At 48.3% G+C, this 22324-nt stretch overlaps 1 protein-coding gene across 1 annotated transcript in view; it reads left to right on the top strand.

Moving 5' to 3' along the window:
- Positions 1-1826: 1826 nt before the first annotated feature.
- Positions 1827-22324, top strand: part of KIF26A (kinesin family member 26A) — a 268133-nt gene continuing 247635 nt past the window's right edge. The window contains exons 1-2 of the mRNA XM_060261583.1: positions 1827-1841; positions 1986-2255. Of these exons, the coding sequence (XP_060117566.1) occupies positions 1827-1841; positions 1986-2255 (285 nt within the window). The remainder of the gene's footprint in view (positions 1842-1985; positions 2256-22324) is intronic.

Here is a 22324-nt window from a genome sequence, read left to right as displayed (position 1 = left end):
TTCCACAAAACCGATCCCTAGTGCGAAAAAAGTTGGGGACCACTGCTCTAGAGCATGGGTGGCCAAACGCATAAATGTCTGATGCTTGAGAGCCGCAAGAAAGGAAGGAAAATAGATGGGGAGGCTGGGAGAGGCGTCAAGAAAGCAACCTTAACTTTAAATGCATTCTCCAAGCTGCCGGCTGGCTTGGAGAAGTGATTTAAGGAGACAAATGCCTTCTCCAAGCCAGCTGACAGGGTGATGGGGGCCTTGAGAGCCACACAATACGTGTGAAAGAGCCACATGTTCCTCCTGAGTCACAGGTTGGCCACCCCTGCTCTACACCAGGGACACAGGCAATGGCAAACCACCTCTGTTTGTCTCTTGCCTTGAAAACACCATGATAGGGTCCCCACAAATCTGCTGCCACAGAACCACCCTTTCCACTACCATGTTATTGCATGCCCTGTCTACAGGCTTCAAAGTAAGTATTTAGTTTTTGGGGACCCCCAGTCCTGAAAGCCTGAGTAAGCATGTTTCCCATCAAGACAGGCACATAAATCTCACGTGGCCAACACAGGCAACCGGCACAGCCTATCCCCCGGCTTAAGTGCCTTAGGGACAGCAGCCAAGAGTTAAATTTTTTTAAAGGAAGTCATATCCCTGGCGTTGAGTGCAGCAACTTTGTTTTTTTTTTTTTAAGCGATTCGGCGTCCCTCCCTGATTTAATACACTACCCGCGCAGCGCCTGTTGAAAAGTCTCCCAGAAATCAGATCTGGAGAGGCGGCAGGCTCGTAGCCAAGCCATAAAACCGTGGCCGGAGCCTAAAAGCCCCTCTCCCTAATACCCACCAAGCTCCATCGGTATCACATCGGTTTCAAAAGCAGCCCAATTGCCGAGGTAGGAAAACAATGGCCTGCCGCGCCCCCTCCCCACGCCTCCCCGTTCCCACGTGCTCCCGTCGGCGAGCTCAGGCGGGGTCTGGGAGGGCAGGGGAGGGGGGAGGCGAGGCTCCTCCCCCTGCCTGCCGTCCCCGCCCCCTCCCGCGGTCCGGGGCTTGCTTTAACTTTGCAAAACGCCGAAACTTTTTTTTTTTGCTTTTGAACGGGCTTGCAAAGACCCAGCATGTAGCAGCCTCAGCCGCCCCTGCAGCCGGAGCGAAGAGTTTTGCAAGCGGCTCTCGCCGAGCGCCAACGCAGCAGAGCAAAGGCGCAGCGCAGCTCCGGGACCTTCCCCAGCCGAGCCGGGGCCGGCGATGGGCGCTCTGCGGTGCAGCAGCCCGGAGCCGAGCGGCTGCAAGCCGGCGTTGTAGCCACCCGCTAGGATCTCTGAGGGGGATTTTTTGCGTGGGGCCGGGCTTTGCTGCAATGAGACTGCTGGGGGTAAGTGGGGGACATTTTTTTGCGTGGGGCCGGATTCTGCTGCTGAGAGACTGCTGGGGGCAAGTGGGGGGAGAAGTGGGGGTCGTTTTGGGGTTTTTTTTTTTGCGTGGAAGCGGATTCTGCTGCTATGAGACTGCTGAGGGCAAGTGGAGGGGGATTTTTGCGTGGCGCCGGATTCTGCTGCCATGAGTTTGCTGGGATTTAGTGGGGGAATTTGAGACTAATGGGGGTAAGTGGGGGGGGGGGTAAGTGTGGGGCTGGATTCTGTTGCAATGAGACTGCTGGGGGGAAGTGGGGGGCCGGATTCTTCTGCAATGAGACTGCTGGGGAGAAGTGGGGGGTAAGTGTGGGGCTGGATTCTGCTGCAATGAGACTGCTGGGGGTAAGTGTGGGGCCAGATTCTGCTGCAGTGAGACTGCTGGGGGTAAGTGTGGGGGGTAAGTGTGGGTTCGGATTCTATCGCTATGAGACTGCTGGGGGTAAGTGGGGGCGTTTTTTTGCGTGGAGCCGGATTCTGCTGCTGGCGGTGAGTGTGGGGCGGAGGAGGGTGGGGGGCTCTCGCTCGCCTGGCTTCCCGCTGGCCGGGCTTTCGCTCACCCCCTTCTCTCGCTTCTCTCTTCCAGGTGGCCGAGGGCAGCTCCCGGCGCGACCCTCCGCCGTCGCTCTCCTTGGAGCTGCCCCAGCGGAAGAGGCTCCCGCCGGCGGCCCCCGAAGAGCGCTGCGCCAGCCGGCCCCCTCCGGAGGGAGCCGGGGCCGCCTCGGGGGGCGAGCTGGGCCACTTCGAGAGAGCCGCCGCGCCGGGAGGATGGTGCCAGGCGTGCCAAGCCAAGCTGGCCGAGCTCCGGAGGCAGGCGCTGAAGTTGGCCGCCGCTTGCAACTCCCTGGCCCCGCCGGTAGGTCGATGGTCTGGGGATTGCGGCGGGGAAGGGGGGGGGGATCGGAGCTCGGGGAAGGAGCGGGGCAGTGGCTTCAGTGCTCGGCTTTGCAGACTTGTGAGAAGCGCAAAACGTTCGCTTTGGCATTGCAGGCACAATGCATGGGGGGGGTGGGGATCTTTGTGGGTCTCTCTTGCAGCGGCATAGATGTGTAGGCTCCCGGTAGGTTTTTGTGGCGTTGTAGGCACTGGGATACGTTGATACACAACGCACGGGGGAAACGTATGCCTCTCTTGCAACAGCATGCACATAGGTGCCGCCCGGGTATCTGCCTTCGCTGCACACTCCCTAGCGGGGCTCCACTGACTTTGCTGCCTTGCATTGTATTGTGGGACGGGGGGGTTTGTTGCAGTATAAGCTGTGGTACGGGTTGCCAACTTTGGGCTCGGGGATACCTGGAGATCTGAGGGTGGAGCTTGTGGAGAGTTGGGCGGGGCGGGACCTGGATAGGGTATAATGCCGTGCCGTTCACCGTTCCAAGAGGTCGTTTTTCTCCTGAGGAAGGGGAATCTATGTCGTAGATAAAATAAATATTAAATAAACCAGCAGTGTACATAGTCTGGACTTTGATTGCAATTCCGGGAGATCTCCAGCTGCCACCTGGAGGTTGGCAACCCTGGCGGAAGCATAAGGACACTTTCCCGGGAGTAAGGCCCATTGACTAACATGGGACTGGCTTCTGAGTAAACCTGCTCGGGCTGGCTCTGGCGTTCCTGCAACCCTCAGAAACTTCTTAGTAGTTGTGAATTTTGCCCACATCCTGTGTGGGTCCTGGGTCTGCTCTGAGCCCCCTTTGCCTTGCCTGACATCTGGATGCTGTTTTTCCATGCTGTGTCATCTAGCCACGTTGTGGTCCTGTGTTGCTGCGTCATAACTTTTTTGGGGGCACTCCAAAATGCAGTTGTGCGATGTGCTGTGTGCCCTCTGTGTGGTGTAGAGCAGGGGTGGCCAACGGTAGCTCTCCAGATTTTTTTTGCCTACAACTCCCATCAGCCCCAGCCAGCATGGCCAATGGCTGGGGCTGATGGGAGTTGTAGGCAAAAAAACATCTGGAGAGCTACCGTTGGCCACCCCTGGTGTAGAGCTTCGGATGTGCCTTGCCTTAGATGTCTGCTTTGCCTTGTGCTGCTGGAGTGTGCATTTTTGCACAGTTCACAGTCCCGTTCCCCCTTGCTGATGAGATGTGCTGAGAACAGTTTTTGTGTCTGTGCCTTGCCAGAGGCTTAGTTGTGTTGTTTGGTTTTGCATACATTTGGGGTGTCAACCTCATGAGTGGGAACTTGGAGATTTCCCAGATTTACAGCTGATCTCTAGACCAGGGGTGGTCAAACGTGCTTAACTTAAGAGCCACATAGAATAAATGTCAGGTTTGAGAGCTGCAAGACATCAGATGTTTGAGAGTAAGACAGGAAGGAAGGAGAGAGAGAGGGAAGGAAGGAAGAGAGATGGAGAGGGAGAGAGGTGGAAAGAAAGCAACTTTATCTTTAAATGCCACCAGCTGGCTTGGTTTGGAGAACTTATTTGAAGAGAGAATTGCCTTCTCCAAGCCAGCCAGTGATGTGGTGGGGGCTTTGAGAGCCACACAGTATGTGTGAAAGAGCCACATGTGGCTTCCGAGCTGCCGTTTGGCCACCCCTGCTCTAGACGACAGTTCAGTTTCCCTGAGGGAAATGGCTGTTTTGGAGGGTGGACTCTGTGGCATTATATCCCTGCCCTCTCAAGTCTCCACCCCCAAATCTCCAAGAATTTCCCAACCTGGAGGGAGCAGCTCTATGCACCCTGCTGGTCTCTTTGGCAAACTGCCTTTGTATAATAGACTCTGTACCCCTGAAGGCTGGTTTGCTTGGTGCAGCCCAGGAACCCTGGCCTGTGTGCATTCATAAAATCTACTCCCATGGCCTAGCAGCTTAATAGGCGTTCAGGACACAGATATGCTGTGCATATCTCTGAATATTGCCATTCAGTAGCAGGATTTCTATGAGTACTTTGTGCAGAGAAGAAGAAGAGATTGGATTTATATCCTGCCCTCCACTCCGAGTCTCAGAGTGGCTCACAATCTCCTTTACCTTCCTCTCCCACAACAGACACCCTGTGAATCATAGAATCATAGAACTGGAAGGGACCTCCAGGGTCATCTAGTCCAACCCCCTGCACAATGCAGGAAACTCATAATGCAGGAAATTCACAGGATCTTCACTGCTGTCAGATGGCAGTCTAGCTTCTGTTTAAAAACCTCCAAGGAAAGAGAGCCCACCACCTCCCGAGGAAACCTGTTCCACTGAGGAATCGCTCTAACGCTCAAGAAGTTCTTCCTAATGTTGAGCCGGAAACTCTTTTGATTTAGTTTCAACCCATTGGTTCTGGTCCTACCTTCTGGGGTCACAGAAAACAATTCCACACCATCCTGTGTGGTGGGTGGGGCTGAGAGGGCTCTCACAGCAGCTGTCCTTTCAAGGACAACTCCTATGAGAGCTATCGCTGACCCAAGGCCATTCCAGCAGCTGCAAGCGGAGGAATGGGGAATCAAGCTTGGTTCGCCCAGATAAGAGTCCGCACACTTAACCACTACACCAAACTGGCTCTCAGTTTACAATCCCGTTCCCCCTGCTGATGAGATGTGCTGGGAACAGTTTTGGCATCTGTGCATTGCCAGAGACTTAGATCTATGTGTACTTGTCTGGCTCTAAGCCCTGCACAAATGCTTGTGTACACCCTCCTTGATGTCAGTACTGTGCACTACAGGGAATCTTAGTGCAGAACCTTTGGGATGCCTTGCATTAGTGCATGTAAGCTGTGTCTCTTTGGTGCAATAAAGGTGGGACTATCCAGGGCTTTTTTTGTAGCAGGAACTCATTTGCATATTAGCCCCCCCCCCGATATAGCCAATCCTCCTGGAGCTTACAGTAGGCCCTATACTAAGAGCCTTGTAAGTTCTTGGAGGATTGGCTACATCAGGGGGTAGGAACTAATTTGCAAAGGAGTTCCTGCTACCAAAAAAGCCCTGGAGAGTGGACAACTGCAACAGTGTGTGGCATAATATGCAAAGGAGTTCCTGCTATTAAAAAGCCTTGGAACTATCTCAGTGCCAGGGACGGGTGAGCAGGTTCAGCCTCAGCCACAATCTCTTTCCTCCCTGAGTTCAACAGCTTAAAGCCTTCTTCTTGGGAATAATTTGTATAGGAGCTGGGGTGGAATTCTAGCAGGAGCTCCTTTGCATATTAGGCCACACACCCCTGATGTAACCAGTCCTCCAAAAGCTTGCAAGGCTCTTTTTTGTAAGCTCTTGGAGGATTGGCTACATCAGGGTTATGTGGCCTAATATGCAAAGGAGCTCCTGCTGGAATTCCACTCCTGTATAGGAGAAAGTGAAGGTTGGGGCAGGGGAAGGAGCTGAGTCTACTGGGTGACCTCATCTGTTGAGAATCCGTCTATACGCCGCTCCCCATCTGGGGTTCTTCTGTTTGTTGGTCACACTAGAATGTGGCAAGGAAACTGGTTTAGTATCCATGGAGGATCGGCGATGCATACAGTGGCATCATCGTTCTGCTTGGCTGAGCAGAGACTTGAACTCAGGATCCCTCGGGAGCAAGCCCCGGATAGAACAGCCCGAGAGGGTGGCTGAGTTGGCATTTGCTCATTGCTGTTAAGTGCTAGTCAGAGAGGGAATGCGTCATCGTGAGTAATGGGAAGAACACTTTGTGTTGGGTAGTCCAGCAATGCTTTTACAACTTAATCTTGTGCATGTACTTAGAAGGAAGTAAGCCTTGCTATACCACACGGGAGTTCTGATATTCCTATCGAAAGTGCCTTATGAGGCAGGCCTGTTAAGGTCATGCTTGCCTGTACTGATTGTAATTGGCTTTCAAAGATCTTTCACGTCACCTCCTACCTGATCCTTTTAAATGGAGCTGCTGGGGATCGAACCTGCCGCTTTCTGCATGCAAAGCAGATGCTCTGCCACAGAGCCAGTTCTTCCTCCAGTGGCATAGGCGGTTTTGTTTGTTTTTTGCACATTTCTTCCCCATGCCACCGAGCAGCCCACAGGCAACATGGCTGCTTCCCTTGTTTTTGCTTCAGTTCTTGGAAAGACAATGCAGACTTGGAAATCAGTGATCTTTATAACCCGGCTCATAGAGACTCATTTCCCAGAGTTACTTGAGCAGCCTGGGAAAGGGGCATGCTGCAGTGGCCTTAATGCCACTGGAGTAGTACTACGAGAGGCCCACAGTTCGTATGGGATTGGAGACCAAAGTCAGTTCACTCAAAACTTGGGACCAGAAATGGCCTAAGCCAGGAGTGGCCAAACTTGTTTATCAGAAGAGCCACACGGAATAAACCTGATATTTGAGAGCTGCGAGACATGAATGTTAGATGTTTGAGAGCCGCTAGACAGGAAGGAAGGGAGGGAGGAAGGAAAATAGATGGAGGGAGGGAGAGGTGGAAAAAAGCAATTTTAAATGCATTTTCCAAGCCAGACAGGGCACTGTGGGGGCTTTGAGAGCCACACAATATATGTGAAAGAGCCACAGTTTGGCCACCCATGGCCTAAGTCAGGGGTGGTCAAACTTGCTTAACATGAGCCACATAGGATAAATGTCAGATGTCTGCAAGACAAGAGCATCAAATGTCTGAGAGCCGCAAGACAAGAATGTCAAATGTCTGACAGCCGCAAGACATGAACGTCAGATGTTTGAGGGAGGGAAGGAAGGAATAGATGGGGAGGGAGGTACGGTAGGGAGAGGTGGAAAGAAAGCAACTTTAACTTTAAATGCATTCTCCAAGCTGCCAGCCAACAGGGCAGTGGGGGCTTCAAGAGCCACACAATATGTGTGAAAGAGCCACATGTGACTCCCAAGCCACAGTTTGGCCACCCCTGGCCTAAGCTGTCATTCCTGCCTTAAAGAGATGTATGGGTTGCTGTTAATCACCACTGAAGAAATTAAAGGGGGGGCCCTTCCACCCAGAAGAGTGGCAGACACAGGGAATTAGGAGAGGGGTATAAAGAGCCCAGTGGCGCAGAATGGTCGGCTGCAGTACTGCAGTCCAACCTCTCATGACCTGAGTTCAATCCCAGCAGAAGCTGGGTTCAGGTAGCCTGCTCAAGGTTGACTCAGCCTTCTATTCTTCCAAGGTCGGTAAAATGAGTCCCCAGCTTGCTGGGGGGACAGTGTAGATGTCTGGGGAAGGCAATGGTAGACCACACCATAAAAAGTCTGCCAAGAAAACGTCGTGATGTGATGTGTTGATTTTAAAGTTTCCACTGGATTCAGACTTTGTTCTGTTGGTTTAGACCAAGATGTTGAATAAAACTTTGTTAGTCTTAAAGGTGCCAATGGACTCAAACTTGTTCCATCTGAATGGTGACCTTGATAGGTCTAATTGAGTAGAAGGCAGTTTTATGCATTCACGTGTTGTTTAAGAACAGGTGTGCTGTAGCTTGAGTTTTATTGGACATTAATTAGTTTGATTGTCAGTTGTTTCACAGAGGCTGTAAAACACAGCTGGAGGTAAAACTATATGTCTTTCTGGTGTTGCCTGTGTGTGTTCTCTATAGGTCACTGAGAAGCAAGTTTGTGAAAGGTGATTGTGCTTGACTTTGGCGGCCCCTCTCTCTGATGGATTGGTTTTTAATTTCTTCCTTTGTGGAGTGTTATAGGTAGATATTTCAAAGTGTGCTCCCAAACCAGAATTTAAATCCAAATTCTGAGGACTACAAACATGTCTAATGGTTGCAAACAACAGGTGAAATTGGGTCGACACCCAAAGGTGTTATGAAAAGCATCTTAGCCTGTTTATGAAGCTGTGATACATGTAAGTATAGAAACAGGGGCGTGTCTGTAGAAGAGGTACTCCAGAATTCTAGGGCCATGACGCAGAAGACCCTGTTTCTTATGGAGACCAACTTGGTATCCCTATTAGTCTCTAGAAGATTGTTTCAGAGGATAGCCATGTTGGTCTGCCTTAGAACAGTAGGATTTGAGTCCAGTTGTACCTTAAGACAGGGGTCCCCGAGCACTAGATCGGTACTGGTCTGTGGCCTGTTAGCAACTGGGCCGTGAATTGTAGAACTATTTCATTATATATTACAATGTAGTAATAATAAGAAGACGACGATAACATTGGATTTATATCCTGCCCATCACTCCAAATTTCAGTCACAGAGTGGCTCACAATCTCCTTTATTTTCCTTCCCCACAACAGACACCCTGTGAGGTGGGTGGGGCTGAGAGAGCTCTCCCAGAAGCTGCCCTTTCAAGGACAACTCCTACAAGAGCTATGGCCATTCTAGCAGCTGCAAGTGGAGGAGTGGGAAATCAAACCTGGTTCTCCCAGATAAGAGTCTGCGCACTTAACTACTACACCAAACTTGTAGAAATAAAGTGCACAATTGTATCATCCTGAAACCATCGCCCCTCCCCCCCATCCGTGGAAAAATTGTCTTCCACAAAACTGGTCCCTGGTGCCAAAATGGTTAGAGACCAACAAGAGTTTCAGAGCATAACCTTTCTTGAGGGAGCTTTGGCTTCAGAAGAAGAAGAAGAGATTGAATTTATACCCTGCCCTTCACTTGGAGTCTGGCTGACAGAGCTCTGAGAGAATTGCTCTTGAGAGAACAACTGAGAGAACTGTTGCTGACCCAAGGTCACTGCAGCAGCTCCATGTGGAGAAGTGGGGAATCAAACCTGGTTTTCCCAGATAAAAGTTCGTGCACTTAACCATGACACCAAACTGTCTGTCTTATACCCTAACATGCTTGTTGGACTCTTAAGGTGCTACTGGACTCAAACCTAACTATTTGTAGGAGTACCTTCTTAGCTGATTTTTTTTGCATACATGTGACAATCTTAATTTAATTTAGAAACCACCTGTCTTTGTTATGGAGCTCATGCATATTCATGCCACAGGAAGCTGCCTTATACTCAGGGGACATTTTGTAGAAAAATAGGTGGTGGATCTCATTAGCATAACTCATTAGCATATGCTGTCCCCCGCCAGCCAAAAGTGACCCGACACAAGAAAGGAGAGCCCCGGACGAGAGAGTCCTGCTTGGGCTGGCTAGAGATCCAGCCAGCCCAAGCAGGTCTCACTCACCTGGGGCTCTCCTGGGCCGACTCCCCCACAGTGAAAAGACCAGCAAGCCACCCGCCACCCAGAATCACATAGGAAGGGGAGAAAGGGTGGTGCGAGCTTCTCCAGGGGTTAATGAGGACCACTGGGGGTGTGGCAACTCTCCTGGTGGCTGGCTGGGTGGCTGGCTGCCCGCTCTCCTAATCCAGGGATTGTTATGCAGCTGCACCTACTATTCAATGGACAAGGTAGGTGGGGAGGAGGAGGAGTGGGGGGGGGGCGCCAGAAAGGTTCTGGAGCTGTGCTTCTGTGAGCTGTTGAATTCAAGGCCTGCTTATACTGAATCAGACTATTGCCTCCTGTAAGGTAGACTCAGACTGGCAGTGGCTCTTCAGGGTCTCAGACAGAGATCTTTCATATCGCCTGATTTTTTAAACTGGAGATGCCAGGGAATGAAACTGGGATCTTCTGCATGCAAAGCAGATGCTCTATCCCTGAGTCATGGAGCCTCCCTAAGGTGATTGATTTCCAAGGGATGTCCTATCTGAGCAGGGCTGGCCCTTCCACTAGGCAAACTAGGTGATTGCCTAGGGTGCTGGTCTTCTAGGGGTGGCAAATTGGGTGCTCCCATGTGACTCAGTGACATTATCAGTGCAGGGTGGGGGCACCAGAAGTTAACCTTGCCTACGGTGTCAGACAGTCTGGGGCCGGCCCTGTATCTGAGTAGTGATCTACTTAGCTTCAGAGAAGTCTGCCGGACTAGAGAAAGATCCTGGGGGTAGCCATGTTGGTCTGAAGCAGAAGAACTACGTTAGAGTCCAGTGGCACCTTTATGATAGGCAAAAGTTATTTGAGGTATGAGTTTTTGTGTGCAGGCACACTTCCTCAGATACAATGAAGTGGAATTTACCACTTCATATATAGAAGACCCTGCGAACAAAAGTCCATATAGTCAAAGCAATTACTATTCCCAGTAGTAATGTATGGCTGTGAAAGTTGGACCATAAGGAAGGCTGAGTGCAGAAGAATAGATGCTTTCGAATTGTGGTGCTGGAGAAGATCAAATCAGTCAGTCCTAAGGGAAATCAACCCAGACTGTTCCCTGGAAAGTCAGATGCTGAAGCTGAAGCTCAAATACTTTGGCCACCAAATGAGAAGGGAGCACTCCCTGGAGAAGACCCTGATGTTGGGAAAGACAGAAGGCAAAAGAAGAAGGGGATGACAAAAGATGAGATGGCTGGACAGCATTACTGATGTGACTAACACAAATTTGAGCAGACTTTGGAGGATGGTGGAAGACAAGAGGGCCTGGCGTGACTTTGTCCATGGCGTCGCAAAGAGTTGGAATTGACTGTGCGACTGAACAACAACTATAGGAGACAAAGGCTGAACAGCAAATCTGAATAATCTTAGAAACATAGAGTTGGAAGGGACCACAGTTGGTTTGTTTATTTAATCAGATTTTTATCCCGCTTTCCCCTGATGGGCTCAGGGTGGCTAACAACAAATTAGAACAACGTAAAATATTAAAAACAAAATATGCAATAAAATCATTTCCATTTTATAATCATTAAAAGTCCAAGATGCACGTTGATGTTCTAGTTATTCTGATGTTTCTGGTTTTGGAAACATTAGTTCAGTGAGATTGTCGGTGCTGTGGAAGAATAGCCACCTTCCCTTAACCGTTAAAAGCAAGTTTGAACAGTTCAGTCTTACAGGCCCTGTGGAACTGTGGCAGGTCCCACAGGGCCCTGATGTTTCTGGGAAGGGCATTCCACAGAGCGTGGGCTATTACCAGGAACTCTCTGGTGGTGGACAATCGAGCTTCTTTCGGTGGGGGATCTTAAGATTTTGGGACCCTGAGCGTAGTGCTCTCTGGGGGACATATGGGAAGAGACGGTCCCAAAGGTAGACAGGTCTCAGGCCATATAGGGCGTTGTTTGGTGTAGTGTTTAAATAGGTGGACTCTTATCCTCTGATTTTGCACACTCTTGCTTGCTGCCAGCCAGCTGGCCAGCAGGGGACGCCCCACCCCCAGCAGCGGCTACCAGTGGTCACCCCTCTCCCTCCCCTCCTGTGAGATTTAAAGAACCCTCCAGTTCATCAGCAGGGGCATGTGCTCGCCATCTTGCAAGAGGAGAGAGGGGGGCAGCCGTCGGATTTACTGAACTCCAAGCAGTGAATTCATCGAGTTCAATGCATGCCACCCTTTAAATGCTTTCTGCAAGAAGGGAGGGGGAGGGTGCACGCCTGAATTCCCAAGTGGCAAATTCACCATTTGGAACTCAGTCATTGGAGCGCCAGTTCCCAATGGGATGATGTCACTTCTGTGTGATGTCACATTGGGAATGTCTCTGTTCCCTCCAGAAACCACCCCCAAAGTCTCCTGCCAGCAACGAGGAAGGACCTGGCAACCCTAGCTGATTGCCTTTCAGAGTCCACGGGACTGGTTCCCATCCTGTATAGCAGGGAGGGCCAACAGTAGCTCTCCAGATGTTTTCTGCCTACAACTCCCATCAGCCCCAGTCATTGGCCATGCTGGCTGGGGCTGATGGGAGTTGTAGGCAAAAAAAAAAAAAAAACCTGGAGAGTTACCGTTGGCCACCCCTGCTGTATAGGCTTTCGAGAGTCAGACGTAAGCAGGGATGGAAATCTCCGAGTCCTTTTATCTCAGTCAGAGGGGTAGGAGGAGTGTAACAAAGAATGCTTGTATAGGACATTCTTAAAACTCTTCGGGCTCTTTAGCTTGGAGAAACGTTGACTGAGGGGTGACATGATAGAGGTTTACAAGATTATGTATGGGATGGAGAAAGTAGAGAAAGAAGTCCTTTTCTCCCTTTCTCCCAATATGCGAACTCGTGGAAATTCAATGAAATTGCTGTGCAGCCCAGTTAGAACTGATAAAAGGAAGTATTTCATCACCCAAAGGGTGATTAACATGTGGAATTCACTACCACAGGAGGTGGCGGCGGCTATAAGCATAGACAGCTTCAAGAGGGGATTGGATCAGCATATGGAGCAGAGGTCCATCAGTGGCTACTAGCTACAGTTTATTGTTGGAGCTCTCTGTCCGGGGCAAGTGATGCTCTGTAATTTTGGTGGTTGAGGGGCATAGTGGGAGTGCTTCTAGCCCCACTGGTGGACCACCTGATGGCACTTGGTTTTTTTGGCCACTGTGTGACACAGAGTGTTGGACTGGATGGGCCACTGGCCTGATTCAATATGGTTTCTTTTATGTTCTTGTGACAGAAAGACACAATGCATAAAGGTATAATGACTAGTTACCACAGCACATACCTCTTGTCAGGGCTTTTTTTGTAGCAGAAACTCCTTTGCCCATTAGGCCACACACCCCTGATGTAGCAAATCCTCCAAGAGCTTTCAGGGCTCTAAGTACAGGACCTACTGTAAGCTCTTGGAGGATTAGCTATAACAGGGGTGTGTGGCCTAATATGCAAAGGAGTTCATGCTACAAAAAAAGCCCTGCCTCTTGTCTTTGTGATGTAAAAATACAAAGCATAGGCCAGAACATGAAGCACGTCGTTCTCTAGTTCAAAAAAGTTCACGTCTGTCCGGTTAAGCCCAACAAAGTATTCAAGGCATGAGCTTTCGTGTGCAACTTTCGTGTGCATCTGTCTCCAACTCTGACACATTTATTTGCTCCACTGTATTTCCCTGGAACTAAATCCAAACAATGGCGGCCTTAGAAACCTTGCTTGTTATTCCTGTTTGCATCTGTTAAAATATCTTCATTATGGTGCATGCTATGTCATGCAGCATCTTAACAAGACTACCGAGTGTAAGGTACGGGCTGCCGAGAGCCATCAGAGGTCCCCAAATCAAGATTCCCCATGGGCCCCACTGGAATCATCCCAGACATAATCCAGATAGTTCATGAGGACAACTTTTCTGTTTTAAAGTTTTATTAAGTTTCCATACAGACCGGAATAGGGGACAAAGGGGAAAGAAGGATATAGAAAAGAAACAGTACATAAACAATCAGAAAAGTAGTCAATTCTGCATGACCATATATCCTTCATCATACAAAAGACCGTACCATATTGCCATGTTATCAGCCTAGAGTCTCAATGTTGTATAAATCTCATTAATTCTTGCTTAAATTTTCTTAGTTTGGATCATAATTTCAGTATACATACAATACTGTATAAATAATAGTACATAAAAAAGTCAAATTATGTTTCGCATCGGATAGTCTTAATCAGAAAGTTAGCTAAATGTCATACCAAACATATAATGGTTCCCAAGTCTGTCTTGCTGCTTCTTTAGATTTAGTTCATGAGGACGACTTGGTGACTTGCCCAGCTTTCAGAGGTCTCTGGATCTCCAAAGTAGCCCTCCCATCCCACCGTCCTCTTGGCAGCCTTGTCTGAGCGAAAATAAAAAGGTAAAGGTAGTCCCTTGTGCAAGCACCAGTCGTTTCCGACTCTGGGGTAACTCTTTCACAACTTTTTCATGGCAGACTTTTTGCGGGGTGGTTTGCCATTGCCTTCCTCAGTCATCTACACTTTCCCCACACCAAGCTGGGTACTCATTTTACCAACCTCAGAAGGATGGAAGGCTGAGTCAACCTGAGCCGGCTACCTGAACCAGCTTCCATTGGGATCGAACTCACGTCATGAGCAGATGAGCTAAAATAGGGCATAGCAGATATGGAGCTCTCAGCAATTTATTTTCACACCATGCACATGCAAATATATATGAAGGGTCCCCCCCCCCCCCATTTCTTGAACATAACACTGGCAGTATTGTATTGTGTTCCAAACAATGGCTATCTGAGCATTTGTAAGACCAAGGAGGGAGAGAAAAAAGGCCCAGAGAGGAAGCCCAACCCTTCTGACCTTCATTTTCATTCAAAGAGTTCCTGTACCATTGAGCAAAATTCCCATAGAATCTAAATATAGTTGTCTTTGGGGGCTGCATTGTAATCCACTGTCAGGCTGAGGGGATCGAATTTTCGTGTTTCAGGGTTTGATCCGAAGCCTGCCGAGATCGGGGCGGGGGTGGGGTGGGGGAGTCTTTTATGTCAACTGGGAGTGGGGTTTCGGATCCGTCCCCTTTTGTTCCTTTCAAGCAGAACGAAAAAGTCAAAAGCAGGCCCTCTAGATTTCCTGTTGTCCGTTCGGTGAATAGAAGGTTAATTTCCTATTGTTCGTTTCTTTGGGCATAATGGCTGTGCACGGAATGCGCAATGCTTTAAATGGTTCGTAGTTCAAACTTGGCCTTTGCTGGTGGTAATGGGGTCCCTCTTATGAACAGATCTTTGTCATGGGGAATAAGGGAGGGGGGGGTACTTACATTGGAAGTCAATGGCTTTTATTTAGGTACCCAGGTGAAGGGACCTTTTATTCTCTGCTTGCATACCTGTTTGTGTGGTCTCGTTTGTGGCTGTCTCAGAGGAATAGCCCCCCTGCGTACTCGATGATAGGGAAATGAACCTCCCCCCTCCTTTCATTCAGAGTTTCAGATAGTGCCCGGTAAAGTAATAATAGCTGTTGCAATGTCAAAACCTGGACAAGCTTGTTTAGAAGATAAGATTGCTCTCAGTTTCCTTTGGGGCAGCCCCGAAACATTCCCAGGGAATTTGGTGGGACTGAAAGAGAGGGGGGCGGGGTGAGGAGACTGCGATTAAGAGCCCTGGAAGATCAGACCAAAGATCTATTGAATTGAACTGGGGTCAGGAAGTCATTTTTCCCCAAGCCAGTTTGGCCAGGGATCCTGGAGGGTTGTTTTTTTTTTTGCCATCTTTCTAGCATGGAGCAGGGGTCACTGGGTGTGTGTGGGGGGGTGGGAGGGAAGGAGGTATTTTTGAATTTCCTGTATTGTGCAGAGGGTTGGACTAGATGACTCTGGAAGTACCCTCCAACTCTGTGATTCTAATCCAGAGTCACATTTCCAGTGGTAAAACGTCTAGAATGTGCTCACTGCAAAAATACTTGCAGGTTCCTTATTGAAAAAAAAAAGGTGAATTCTTTGTGTTATCCTGTATGGTTTGCAGGTGGAATGTTTACCAGCCAAAAAAGAAGTCTTTAGTTGCTTTTCCTTTTTTGCATGACATATTAGGAACCTTTATTGCTGCAGAAGGCAATGTACATATGTACCATCGAGTCACAATTGATTTATGGTGATGGCAGCAAGGGGCTTTCAAGACAAATGAGAAGCAGAGGTGGTTGGCCATTGCCTCTTGGGTGGTCTCCCCTCTAAGTACTGACCCTCCTTAGCTTCTGAAATCTGACAAGATTGGGCCATATCGTGCCGTCTTCAGATATCAAATAGCATAGGATAGAAAATCTAAAACCAGCCACGGTAAAGTTCAGGGTTCTAGCAGGAGCTCCTTTGCATATTAGGCCACACACCCCTGATGTAGTCAGTCCTCCAAGAGTTTACAAAAAAAGAGCCTTGTAAACTCTTGGAGGATTGGCTACATCAGGGGTGTGTGGCCTAATATGCAAAGGAGCTCCTGCTAGAATTCCACCTCTGGTAACATTGATCATTAGTACCCTACAACCCTTAGCATCCAGCAGCAATTTATAGACCAGCTAGACCAGGGGTGTCAGACATGCGGTCCGGGGACTGAATCAGGCCCCTGAGCAACTGGCTGTCATCTGCTTCCTTTTCCCTATCTCTTGCTTCCTAATGCATAACAGCTTGCTTTGCAAGGCTTGCTCAATTGCACAGCAGAGCCACTGAGCCAAGCTTTTCTTCCTTCTGTTGGCTGAGGCGCCCCCCATCCCGGGAGGAAGGAAAGAGCCACAGCTTCCTTTGCCCAGTTCCCTGGATCCCGTGGGAGAAATACAAAGAAAGCACCTTTAAGACCAAGTGCTAACGTTTTAAGTATGTTTTAAGTTTTAAAAATCTATATATTTAATTTGTTTGTGACCTTTATAAAGTTTATATCTCTGCTACCTAATCTTAAATAGATACACACATGGCCCGGCCCAACATGGCTCAGCCCAACAAGGTCTCATATGTCAAATCTGGCCCTCATAACAAATTAGTTTGACACCCCTGACTTTTTCAGATTATAAACTTTTGAGAGTCAGAGTTCCCTTCGCCAGATATCTTTGGTATCTGATAGTCCTCAGATATCTGTCAAAGGGAGCTTTGACTCTTGAAAACTTATATCCCAAAAATCTTGTTGGTGTCTAAGGTGCTACTAGCCTGGAATCCAGCTGTTTTGGGCAGGAGCTCACAGGAGCGGAGCTCTTTCCCCCCAACCCCCCCCCCCTTGCATCTGGGCTCCCCTTGTTCAAACCCCCTGTGTGCATTTTGCTGACCTCTAAGATTCAACAAACTTTCTAATATTTCCCCCCACAAAAAATGGGAAAATAACCAAAACATATAAAGCTGGCAGATGAAAATCTTCATCATGCTGCTGTGGTCACATAGGAGAAAGTAATTTAAAAGTATGATGGGAGTAAGGTTTTATTATGACAGTTATAATTCCAGAAGCATGTTAAGGTTGATGCTGAGCTGATATAATTTAGTACACCGTCTGGTGATACCAGGGGTGTGTGGTATATGCAAATGAGTGATGCTAATGAGCTCTGGCACCTCTTTCTACAAAATGTCCTCTGTCTACTAGGAACCAGCACAGCTGTCCTCTGAAACATATGTGACTGCTTGTCCCTCTCCTTGAAGCTATCTCTGAATTCATGGAGCTGCCTTATACTGCCTTATATATATGCCCATTAGCCCATCAAAACGAGCCCCGTGGTGCAAAGTGTTAAAGCTGCAGTACTGAAGTCCTAAGCTCTGCTCACGACCTGAGTTCGATCCCCGGCGGAAGCTGGGTTTTCAGGTAGCCAGCTTGAGGTTGACTCAGCCTTCCATCTTTCCGAGGTCGGTCAAATGAGTACTCAGCTTGCTGGGGGGCGGGAAGCGTAGATGACTGGGGAAGACAATGGCAAACCAACCCGTAAAAAGTCTGCCGTGAAAACGTTGTGAGAGCAACGTCACCCCAGAGTCGCAAACGACTGGTGCTTGCACAGGGGACCTTTCCTTTTCCCCAGCCCATCAAGGTTAGAGTTGTCTACTCTGATTGTCAGTAGCTCTCCAGGGCCTCAGGTGGAGGTTTTTCACAACACCGACTTACCTGGATTTTTCTACTGAAGATGCTGGAACCTGGGTCCTTCTGCACGCCAAGTAGATGCTGTGCCACTGAGCCATGGCCCCTCCCATGACTCCTCTGAAACATCATTGCAGCGGGTCGAGGGGCCCTCACACCAAAGCTGAGTGGGTTACGTGCCAGGGAGAGAATCGGGTGAGATGTCGTCTCTTGCCTCTACAGAACATCTGCAGGGTGAATGCTAATTTCCTTTTTAGCCAGTCCAAGGCCACATGTAGGGTTTCCTCACCTTCCATTTTATCCTCACAAGTCACAGCAACATGCTACGCTAAACCAATAGAGGGTGACTGGCCCAAGGTTAGCTGGTGAGGTTGATAACTGAATAGGGGTTTGAGCTTGGATTTCGCTAGTCTGTCACTATGCTATACTGCAGGGGTGGCCAATGGTAGCTCTCCAGATGTTTTTTTGCCTACAACTTCCATCAGCCCCAGCCAGCATGGCCAATGGCTGGGGCTGATGGGAGTTGTAGGCAAAAAAAAACATCTGGAGAGCTACCGCTGGCCACCCCTGCCATACTGGAATGTTTGTAGCGCTGTTTCTGTTTTGTAAAAACTGGATACAAAGGAGACAAAGCCTGCCAGGGTGGTATCCAGTAAGGATTTTATATTTGAGGTGCACAGTGTGGGACATGCAGAAAAGGCTTTCAGCATCATTTGCAGAAGCAAGCGTTCTTTAATATTACCATGCACTTTTCCTGCAGAGCAGCCTTGGAAATGTCCACGAAAGCAGCTACTTTGCGCCCTGACCTGGGTAGCCCAGGCAAAGCCCAACCTTAGATCTCAGAAGCTAAGCTGGGTCGATTGTGGTTAATACTTGGATGGGAGACTGTCCTTGAAATACCCAGCTGAGAGAATAGGAGCAGGCTCTATTCAGCCATCTCTCTGAATATCCTCCAGGCCCCAGGTAGGGGTCAGTCACCAGAGGGTTGACATGACTTCCAAGTGCACCCCACCCTAAAATATACCAAAAAATAGGCAGCTAGTTTACAAAACTTTATCAAGAGTCTGCATATCCCTATATATTGGGAGGGACGGTGGCTCAGTAGTAGAGCATCTGCTTGGGAAGCAGAAGGTCCCAGGTTCAATCCCCGGCATCTCCAAAAAAGGGTCCAGGCAAATAGGTGTGAAAAACCTCGGCTTGAGACCCTGGAGAGCCGCTGCCAGTCTGAGAAGACAATACTGACTTTGATGGACCGAGGGTCTGATTCAGTATAAGGCAGCTTCATATGTTCAACCTCTTCAGATAAAGCTCACACCCTACCAAAGGGGAGGGACGGTAGCTCAGTGGTAGAGCATCTGCTTGGGAAGCAGAAGGTCCCAGGTTCAATCCCCGGCATCTCCAAAAAAGGGTCCAGGCAAATAGGTGTGAAAAACCTCGGCTTGAGACCCTGGAGAGCCGCTGCCAGTCTGAGAAGACAATACTGACTTTGATGGACCGAGGGTCTGATTCAGTATAAGGCAGCTTCATATGTTCAACCTCTTCAGATAAAGCTCACACCCTACCAAAGGGGAGGGACGGTAGCTCAGTGGTAGAGCATCTGCTTGGGAAGCAGAAGGTCCCAGGTTCAATCCCTGGCATCTCCAAAAAAGGGTCCAGGCAAATAGGTGTGAAAAACCTTAGCTTGAGACCCTGGAGAGCCGCTGCCAGTCTGAGAAGACAATACTGACTTTGATGGACCAAGGGTCTGAATCAGTATAAGGCAGCTTCATATGTTCATATCTATGTGCGTATGTGCTGTCAGGTCATTTCTAGATTATGGCAACCTAATGAATTAACATCTTGAATGTCCTGTCATAAAGAGCTTTTCTAAGAGCTTCCAGATCAAAGACTATAGCAGGGGCGGCCAAACTGTGGCTCAGGAGTCATATGTGGCTCTTTCACACACATTGTGTGTGACAGCTGACTTGGAGAAAGTATTTCTCTCTAAATCTCTTCTTCAAGCCAAGCCAGCCAGCAGTTTGGAGAATGCATTTAAAGTTAAAGTTGCTTTCTTTCCACCTCTCCCTCCCTCCTTCCCCATCTTCCTTCCTTCTTTCTCTCAAACATCTGACGTTCATGTCTTGCGGCTCTCAAGCATCTGATGTTTATTCCACGTGACTCGTACGTTAACCAAGTTTGACCACCCCTGGACTATAGCTTCCCTTGTACATCTCATGTTGGGTCTTTCTCTTTTCCTTCTTCCTTCAACTTTTCCCAGCATGATTCTCTTTCCAGTTAGCCTCATCTTCTCTTACATACGTACCTACGTACCTAACCCTCCCTACATTTGTTAATGCTTTATAAACTTCCCCATCTAGTCGCCTGGAGACAATTCTGACTCGCCATAGTCAAGGCAGCAAGTAGTTGTTTGGTAAGCATTTTCCGGAGGGACGTAAACACAGAGCGACATAACCTCCGGGCACTGCTTTTAGGTGCCTCCTCTCCACTGGAAAACCACGGGTGTGGTGTTCATAAAAGTACAAAGCGTTTAATGTTTGAGCATGTGTGATGTGGGTCAGCGAGTGTTGTCCAGATGCAAGGAACTTGACACAGTTCAAGCATCGCTTCTGAGTTTCTGTCTTCCTGTTTTTGTTGCTTGGATAAGAAATGGGGAGGTGGGGATTTGCAAAAAAACACAAACACTGAAAGTCTGGTTGCTCCTTTGTGCCTTGTTCCGTTCTTCCGGCAGGCAGTGTTAGCACAAGAAGGCCGCTGCTTTGAACTTTGTGTATATGCTAAAAAAAAAAAAAAAAAGCCCTGTGTCCTTTGCTATGATAATTAAGGGATCTTTCATCCTGAGTTCAGAAAGGTCTCTCCACCTGGCTCTGGTAGTGGGTGGGTGCTTTGGAGATGAAAGACCGGTTAGTTCCTGCTGCTGATTATAATGACTGATGAAAGGAAGAAGAAGTCTCCCCAGAGTCAGCACTGCCGATAATGGTGCTGAGTTTAAACATAGAATGGTATACATTTTTTAAAAAAAATTGTGGTTGTTGGCCTGAGCATTGTTTTAGGAGAAGTGCTTTTTGAAGACCTTCTAATAGTACACTTCTGAGCTAACTTCAGTGGATTCAGAAGACTGTAACTGTGTTTAGGATTTTATTGTTAACAGAGCTATTCTATTGTATTGTAACAGGATTATATTGTAGCAGAGGTCTTTCATTGGCTATTAGCCACAGCGTATTGTTAGAACTCTTTGTCTGGGGCAGTGATGTTCTGAATTCTTGGTGCTTGGGGGGGGCACAGTGGGAGGACTTCTAGTGTCCTGGCCCCACTGATGGACCTCCTGATGGCACCTGGGTTTTTTTGACCGCTTTGTGACACAGAGTGTTGGACTGGATGGGCCATTGGCCTGTTCCAACATGGCTTCTCTTATGTTCCTATACAAAATTGAAATAAATGGCAACTCTGTTAGAAAACACAATCCAAAATTATTTTTGCACAGCACCTCTGATGCACCATCTAAAGCCCGTGGGGAATTGCAGGTTATTGGGCTTTCGGCCCTGCCCTGAAACATCTTTGAGCCAAGTAGGAGTCGAGTTTTATTCAGAAAGTAAGCTTTTGTGTGTGCATGCACACTTGTTCGGACGAGGATTCAGGTACAGTGAGCAGAGCTACCGGTACATATAGCTGATAGGCAGTGGTTTAGAATGCGAAATGGTACAAATTTAAAAAGCTTACATTCTAAATAAAACTTCGTTGGTCTTAAAGGTGAAACTTGACCGCTACTTTGTTCTACTGTAATGTAATGTAAAATTTTATTTGTATCCCGCCCTCCCCCGCCGAAGCAGGCTCAGGGCGGCTAACAACATTTAAGGTGAACAACACAATAATAAAACAATAAATTCATATTAAATTCACATTAAAACCAATCAATGATTAAAACATTCCTACTGCTTCAGACCAACTGCTTCAGACCAACATGGCTGCCCGCTTGGATCTATTTTTGAGCCATATTAGACATATATTCCTTTAAACAGTTTGGGCCCAGGTTTTTGCTGCTCCAGGTTTTTGCAGTTGGGCCCAGGTTTTTGTGGAGTACAGAGAATACTCACGTGGAGTAGCAAAAATGTGGAAATAAATTCCCTTAGCACTGTTTTGGTGTGGGAAATGTCTTGAGGGTGTGGAGGACGGGACCCACCCTCCCCCTATGGTGGACTTTTGATCCGCCATCTTGTGGCTACCCCCACCAGAATTCCAAAGGTGTCTGCACTGCAGGTTCATAAAGCTTGGGGACCCCTGTCTTTAATAAATGAATGGTTGCCATTTATTCAAAGGGAAAAAAGTAAAGACTGCTCTTGGGAACAGACTGGTCTTGTATCCAACCACCTGTAAGCCATTCCTCACAGCTATGGTGGGGCTTCAGGGAACCCAGACGCAACTGTTTAAAAAAAAAGTAGATATCTAGTTTGACTCTTTCTTTCCCAGGGGATCATTTTGTAGAAAAAGAGGTGCCGGAGCTCATTAGCACAACTCGTTTGCATATGCCACAATGAAGATTTCCGTCTGTCTGCTTGATACGTTGTCAGAACTTAAGAACTTCAAACGGATCCCATACTTGGTTACAAAGCTAGGATTTTATTAGAGAGAACTAAGTACTGGAAGAGACGAGATAACAGTGATGGCGAGGGCCAGCACCAGCGCAGTTTTATACACTAAAGCAAACACATCACAAAGCCACAATTCACACCGTTACAAGCACATCTGTCTTCCCACCATCCACTATCAGCGGGGAGGTTGCCTCCTCGCTCTGAAGGCCACACGGCTTGGCTTCAAAGGGCACCAGTGTGAGAATGTACAGAGACACATCATAATTCAGTCTACAGCCCTAAATATT

This window comes from Heteronotia binoei, chromosome 21 (assembly GCF_032191835.1).
Source record: "Heteronotia binoei isolate CCM8104 ecotype False Entrance Well chromosome 21, APGP_CSIRO_Hbin_v1, whole genome shotgun sequence".
NCBI lineage: Eukaryota > Metazoa > Chordata > Lepidosauria > Squamata > Gekkonidae > Heteronotia > Heteronotia binoei.
Note: the sequence above shows the minus strand (reverse complement) of the source record. Positions and strands in the feature narration are given on the sequence as shown.